This window comes from Nicotiana tomentosiformis, chromosome 11, assembly GCF_000390325.3.
Source record: "Nicotiana tomentosiformis chromosome 11, ASM39032v3, whole genome shotgun sequence".
Lineage (NCBI taxonomy): Eukaryota > Viridiplantae > Streptophyta > Magnoliopsida > Solanales > Solanaceae > Nicotiana > Nicotiana tomentosiformis.
This window is the reverse complement of record NC_090822.1, coordinates 88,016,421-88,024,560: the sequence shown is the minus strand read 5'-3', so window position 1 is coordinate 88,024,560 and position 8,140 is coordinate 88,016,421. Positions and strand designations below refer to the sequence as shown.

The window sequence follows — 8,140 nt, the reverse complement described above, 5'->3', positions numbered from 1 at the left end:
ATAACAGACGCTTAATTGATTTTTATTATAGGATTATGATTAACTAATTCTCAAATAAAATGTATCCATTAAATACATTTTTGTTAGAGAAAAGAGAGAAATATACCATCTACTTTCGGATATTGTCTACATTTAACATTGTTATAATATCCGACCAAACTTACCCTACTATTATATTATCCGATCATATTTACTTACCCCTACCATCAGCAAACTTTTAAAAATTACCCCTTGATCTGTTAGGTAATCCAAAATCTGCCAATTTCCTTTTATTTAAGTCACGTGTTCATCTTGCTTCACTATTTTCAGAAATTACTATTGATGTAATGCTAAAGGTACTAGACTATACAAATTACTCATGGATATTTTTAACTAAAAAGGGTCAAATTAGCCTCCGGTTAAAATCCTTTTAAAATTACCCGAGTATCCGTCTATAGATAACTCTACCGTTATACAATTAATCATATTTACCCCTAATTTTAACGGAGAGATCCACGTGACATCACATGAACTGAAAGCCCACCCCCATTTTCATACCCGGTTCGTTTACAAACTTACCCATCCATTAACCAGACTCATTTCTAAGGGTGGCAAGTGGGCCGGTCCAGGCCCGGGACCGGCGGGCTAAACGGGCCAGGACCGTTTGGCCCGGTTTTAATGGGCCTAGGCCGGTCTCGTGATTTGGGCCCGTCAGGCCAGGGACCGTTTAGCCCGCCAGAGCCCGGGTTTGGCCCAGTCCCTTAACGGGCCAAACGGTCCCAACGACTATTTTTTTTAATTTTTTAATTTTTTTTTAAAAAAAAAATATAGCCGTTGGCTATTTATAAAATAGCCATTTAACCCCCCAACTTTGTTTTAATAACAAACTTTTTATAATTACACTTTTTCCCTATTTTCAACTATAAATACCCCGTCATTCTTTTATTTTTTCTTACGAAATCATCAATCTATCACAATCTCTCTCTAATTTTCTTCTATATCGATATATATATATATATATATATATACTATACTATACTATACTATATATTCATCTTATTACTTATATATATATATATATATTATATATACATCTTATATATAGTATATAAAATGTATATATAGCTTATCGAATATAGCTTATTACTTATATCGATTTATATATATATTTAATATATATCTTATATACTATATATATTCGATATTAAATATTGAATATTAAAATTTAGGTCACAATTGTATAATAAAATTTACAAAGCATTGTCTTAGATATTCTTTTAACATTCTTTTGTCTCTAATATCTATTTATTTATTTATTTATTTATTTTTAAAAATATGTTGGGCCCACTTAGCCCGTTTAGCCCGCGGGCCGGGACCGTTTAGCCCGGGACCAAACGGTTCCGGTCCCAGACCGGTCCCTACAAAAAAGTCCGTTTAGGCCCGGGCCCGTTTGGCCTGTTTAATTTGAGACCAGTCCGGGACCGTTTGGACCGGCCCACTTGGCCCGTTTAGACCTGGGACCAGCCCACTTGCCAGCCCTACCCATTCCCCTCTAAAATCTCTTTCTTTTTCCACTTTTTAATTATTATTATTATTTTTTACTTTCTTTTCATTCTTCCCCTCTGTTTGTTCTTAATCAAAAGTTGTTTTAGAAGTTCGAAGTTTTATAGGTTCAAATGGCCACTCGTTTAAAAACAATTCTATCTCTTGAAATTACTTCAAACCCAGTTAAACAACAAGTATATTTAGAGAGAGAAATAATGATACATATAGAGAGAGAAAGCAATGACGGGGTTGGATAGTCATGAGGGGCAGAAGCGGATCCACGATTTAAATTCTATGGGTTTAATTTTTAAAGTTATGGATTCATATCTACTATTTTGGTAATTTTAATAAATTTTTATATACAAATTTTTACTCCGCGTCAAAAGTTATGGGTTCAGTTGAACCCGTAGTCAATACACTACATCCGCCTCTGATGAGGGGGTGGGTGCGGAAATGGGGAGAATATTTCAAAGGGAACTACTACTACTAGTGCTGCTGAAATGCAAAACAAGGCAGATGTCTTTGGTGGATTTTATTTTAGCTGCTTTAAGAAAAACAACGGTGTCTTGTCGTGTATCCCCACACCCTCCCACATTATTCATCCAATTTCATCCAAAACCAAACATATGAAAAATGTGGGACCCACACCAACCTCGATCATATGTAGCCTGCCTGATCTCTGTTGAGATGGATGTAAAGTGACTAGATATTTGTAAAGTGGTTAGTGGTTAGTTAGTTAATTTGTAAAGTGACTATTTTAGCTATTCATCTAGGCAACTTTGTATATATACTCAATACATATATCAATAAAGTAGTTAGTTCATTTCATATATTTTTTCTCTCTCTTCGTCATGTACTCTCTCTATCTATCTGACCTCCATTGTTGCTCGACTCAAGCTTGAGTGAAGTCAGGTCGTATGTAATCAACATGGTATCAGAGATCAGTCATTCCATTACATCATCTCCCAATCGTCTACTTCTCTCTTTTGTTCGTTATCTTTTTTATTTTTCCCTAATCTGATCGATTCCTACGGCCAGTCTCATTTTGCCCTAATTTGAGCGTCTAAACATAGGCTTCTTCTTCTAATAGCGTAATACTAGCATAACCGGTTTCAATTACTTATGGTTGTGGACGATTTAAGCAAGGTAGACAGTACAACATTGAATGTCGGAGTTCAAGGAAATTCCGAAATCGATCGAAGCGATCATTTGTATTTGCACCCGTCAGATAATCCCGGTGTTATGATTGTGTTTGTTCCTTTAATTGTAATTGGTTATCGATCATGGAGGCTTAGTGTATTGCGAGGATTGTTGGTTAAAAATAAACTAGGGTTTATAAATGGTGAATGCAAGCGTCCAGACCCTCACTCACCCATATTCCGTCAGTGGGAGCGATGTGATGATATGGTATCCTCTTGGATCCTCAATTCTCTTTCGAAGTACATTGTGGATAGTGTTGAATATGCGAATGATGTTGTGAAGTTATGGATTGAGCTAGAAGATCGATATGAGCAAATAAATGGAGCTAGACTATATCAAATCCAAAAGAAAATAAATGATACATCTCAAGGAACCCTTGATATCACCAGCTACTACACTAAACTGAAAAAAATTTGGGAAGAATTAAGCACTTTGAGTAAAAGGTCCCAGTACAGCTGTAATTGTACTTGTGGTGCCAAGGAAAACTTCTACAAAGGTGAACAGGATAAATGACTAATACAATTCCTCATGGGTTTGAACGAAACATACACTGTAATTCGAGGAAGCATCCTCATGATGAACCCATTATCAACACTGGCTCAAGCTTTTTCCTTGTTGATACAAGATAAGAAACAGAGGGAAATAAACCAAACACCCAACTGTTTATTGAGTCCACTTCATTGAATGCCACTAGCTCTAGATCCAACACCTATAGGACCAATTACTCATCCAACAATGGTAACCACAATGGATATGGAAGGGGAAGGCCCATGTGTGACTACTCCAAGAAACCAGGGCACACTTAGGACATGTGTTACAAATTACATGGTTACTGTAAATGCCCAATTTTTGGTTTTCTTTTACATTATATATTAAATGATTATTTTATGTGTGTTTGTAGATTTTTAGAATTAGAATTTAGTTTAATTAGTTTGTTAAGGGGTTTACGAGACTGGGCTTTCCATTTTAAAGACGAAATTGGCCCAAATTTAGACAAAAATCAGCGGCCCAGACCCAGTCCAGACCATTGGTCTGAGAGACACCCAAAACGACGCCGTTTTGGCTAAGCTACTGAAATGCAATCTCAGTTGTTCAAGCTCTCATGATCCAACGGCTCAAGATTAATCTCCTACTCAGGTATTTAAACCCCTAAATGCCCGAAAATTTGCCCCATTTCCCCCTTTCCCTTTCTTTCTCTTCTCTCTCCTCATTCTCTCAAACTCTCTGTCTCTCTGTCGCCCCTCACGATGGATCGGCCGGCCGGAAATCTCCACCACTGGCCGACCGTCATCCAAACCCCATAAACCTTACACCAATCTCTTCCTATATTTATCCTCTTTCCCAATTTGAGACAGAAATCTTCTAAAACCCCTCTAAATTCCATGAAATTGAAACCCTAGATAGTCGTTGCTTACTTCCCTCTTTAATTTCACGACGAACCGGCCACTATACCCCCACAAAACCTACATAAACTTGTAGATCTCAAAGAGATCTACACTTTCTCTATAGATTCACCCCGAAAAGCCTCGCCACCACTGACCTCCACCCCTACTTCCGCAACCACCCCCACTGCCGACCTCGACCACCACCACCATTGTTGCCCCTAAACCAACTTAGCCCTCTGTTTTAAGATACTTTCGACCTAAGGAAACCTGTTTCCTTTTAGTATGAAACCGAATTATTTGATTAGCGTCTACCAAAATGAAACTAGCATTCCAAGGTTGGACAACCATTGTTTAGGGTCCTTGACACCTCCTCGCTGCTCAAGTTAGAATCGAATCCCTCTGTTGTGGTAATTTTCTACTTCCCCTTTTCCGTTTCTATTTTTTTCTTCTTCTATGACTAGGCTTAGTATTAGTTTAATTTTATATTTCTCGGTTAGTAGTTAATTGATTGCTCGTTTTGATCATTATTATAGGTCTTAATCATTCTGTGTAGGCATTTGTTTATTAGTTTGAGTAGCGGATATTTGTTTATTGATTATGGAGATGATTTATATATTAATATGATTTTGGTTATGTTTACTTAAGTTTTATTAGATTCGGTTTAGTTAAGTGTTCAAATTAGTCATAGTTGTTTAATGAAATAATTAATTTGTATGTGGTATGCTAAGTTGATGGTTTCACTTAGTTAGTTTGGATAATACATTTGCTTTGTTTGATTTTTAGTTATTAAGTTCTGCGTTTATCTTAGTTGATTAATAGTTCAAATTCTAAGTCTAGTTATGTGTTTTTCTAACTTAGTTTGGTTTGAATCACATTATTGGTGCTGATTTTGTAAAAAATGCTTACGGGTAGTTATTGTCACGCCCCGACCTGGGGAAGCGCGACTGACGCTCAATCGAGATACCTTGGTCAAGCAAGCCTTTATAATACCTTCTACCCAACTCACCCATGAATAAGGAGAAGGATGCATTTAATTAAATAGATAGTAAGAGGTCATATGAAAACACCAGTTCATTTCCATTAGTTACGAGATTAACAAGTCTCCAAAATAGTACATTGTACAATCATAGTTAAAATGGAACAACTGATACGATTACATCGTTTTTAATTTAACCTTCCCAAAAATAGATACAACTCACACTATGTCTACGGAGTATCTAACAAGAACAAAAAAGTTTATGACAGTGCGGGCAACAAGGCCCCGACTATACCTCTAAACGCTATGTACAAAGGATAAAAGATACAGGACCCCGAAATGAAGTGGGGCTAACCAAATCAGCTGAGAAGAGGGTGTGCTGCTATCACTGATCAATACCACCTGCTATGGAACTACCTGCATCCATTAAAGATGCAGCGCCCCCGACAAAAGGGACGTTAGTACATATAGAATAGTACTAGTATGTAAAACTAAACACCCTCTCAATAGAGCGAGCAACAGTAAACGGAGAATAAAACATGAAATCAATAAGAGACTCAAACAGTATCTAGGTGTCAAGTTAGGGGAAAGGTAAACTTGAAATAGGTTTTAGTAATTTAAGTTGGGAGATCTTTAGAACTGATACACCACAGTTTTTTAGCACGGAGTCCGATCTCAGCCCGACCGGCTAAGTCGTCTCACCCCGAGACATACATTCACAATACCACCATGTGCGTGGCATGGAATCTGATCTCAACCTGATCGGCTAAGCCGTCTCAGCACAATGTCGTGTGGGTCGACATCACATCACATCTCGCTAGCAATAATCTCATCCCATTTAAGGGGAAACATCTCAACACATCAATCCCATCCCATATAAGGGGAAACAGTCTCATCACATTAATACGGGGATTTATCCTTCAATCACTCCTACACCGGCATGTATAGTTTCAGGGTTAGGTTGTTCTGACCTACCCTTCCTCGGTGGATAAAACATACTCCCAAGACATTTATTATTAAAAGTATTTACCACTCAATTCATATTCTTTTACATGTCATTCATTTTATTGGCATCATTGGCCATAACGCAATATTATTCTTGGCACATTGGTCGTACTTCATAATTCATGCTCACTATTTCACTTTCAAACCTCACCATGGATAATAAACAACAAGGACTTTCAAACTATGATTATTAAATACATACATGAACAAATTAGGGTCTTAGGCATGTGTGATTTCTTATACATTTTGGTGTGAACACTTTCATTAGGACTTGACTTGAAGTCACAATATTTTACTACATACTCATACTTCAAATACTCTCCCGAAGAATAGCACAATATAATAAGAATATTTCGGAACACATTTTGAACATTTTCATATATATATACACCATCCGACACCAAAATTATTTAGAAAAGTTAATTCATAATGGGCTACTCGGTACTTACAAGATCATCGTGGGAATTCAATTCTTAGAGAGAAGTTTAGCAAACATACCTTGCCTCGAGCTTTTTAAATTACTACAATGTTCTAGAAATCTTAGCCACTTCGATCTATTTAGAGATATAGCAAAATTGAACATAAATTAGGAAGGAGTTCATAGTTCCAACTCGCTTGAGCATTTTATCAAATACTAGGTGTGCATTAAGGTTTCAAGGTCCTCCTATGGTAAATTCTTTCACCCCACTACCCAAAGTTCACCCAAAAGAGCTCAACAATCTTTTCGCTACCCTTGATGGTACATGCATGTAAAATAAACAACTCCACACCCAAGAATTGTTTGGCTTATTACCTATTTTCAATTAAAATCATAAAATTTAGGGCTATGGAGTAGAACCTTACCTATAGGATGAAGACCTAGTGAATTCTTCTTGCAAATTCTTCAACTTTGAGCAAGAATTAATGGATGATGAGCTTAGGAACTTCCCCTCTCACTCTATGGCACTCCCTCTCTCTAGAATATATATTTTTTCTTTTAAAATGATCCCCAAGATTATTTTATAAGAATGGGGTCGGGTTCAGAAATTTGAAAAAATGAAGCCCCAATGCAGGTCTGCGATCGCATATGCTACCGCATAACGCTTCTGCGGTCCGCAAAATGGACCGCATAATGGCCCTTCAGAACTGGGCATCCCTGCTTCACTCAGCGATCGGTCTGCGGTCCGCAGACCTATTCTGCGGTCCGCAAACCATTTGATAGGTTTCGATATCGAATGTAGAAGTTGGAAATTTTTAAGTTTCATTAAGCTTGAATTGGGGTTATGATTTGTAATTTTAGCGTTGTTTGATGTGATTTGAGATTTCAAATTAGTTTGTATGATGTTTTAGGACTTGTTGGTGTATTTGGTTGAGGTCCCGAGGGCCTCGGGTGAGTTTCGGAGGGTTAACGGATCAAAAGTTGGACTTAAACAACTGCTGCAATATTTTATTCCGCTGGAAATTCGGGGGCAGAAATCGAAGGCCGAGGACTGAAGGCCATGATCGAGGGCCGAGGACTGAGGGCAGCCTGGACAGAACTGTAAGTTATAAAGCAGGGGGTTTTGACCCCTTTTTTATTTTTGACAAATTGGAGCTTGAGAAAAGGCGATTTTTGGGAGATTTTCAGAGAAAACATCGGGGTAAGTGTTCTTAACTCAATTATGGTTAGATTACCTGAATCTATCATTTGTTTTCATCATTTAATTAGTGTTTTGAGATGGAAATTTGAGAATTTTTTTAGAAATCTCATAAAACAAATTTTTGAGATTTCGATGTTGATTCGGAGTCGGATTTGAGTGAAACTGGTATAGTTGGACTCGTAATTGAATGGGTTATCGGATTTTGTGAGTTTCATCGGATTTTGAGACGTGGGACCCACGAGCAATTTTTGAGTTAAATTTCGGATTTCGTTGGAAAATTAATATTTTCATATGGAATTAATTCCTATAATTAATATTGACTGAATTGAATTAATTTGAATAGATTAGAGATGTCCGGATGTTTTATTCAAGCAAGACGATTATTTTGGAATATCGGCCTAACTCCGTAAAGGTAAGTATCTTGCCTGACC

At 37.2% G+C, this 8,140-nt stretch overlaps 1 protein-coding gene across 1 annotated transcript; it reads left to right on the top strand.

Moving 5' to 3' along the window:
- Positions 1–2,646: 2,646 nt before the first annotated feature.
- Positions 2,647–3,237, top strand: LOC117274470 (uncharacterized). Its single transcript, XM_033653764.1, has one exon. It carries the CDS (start codon positions 2,647–2,649, stop codon positions 3,235–3,237), a length of 591 nt encoding a protein of 196 aa, XP_033509655.1.
- Positions 3,238–8,140: the final 4,903 nt, after the last annotated feature.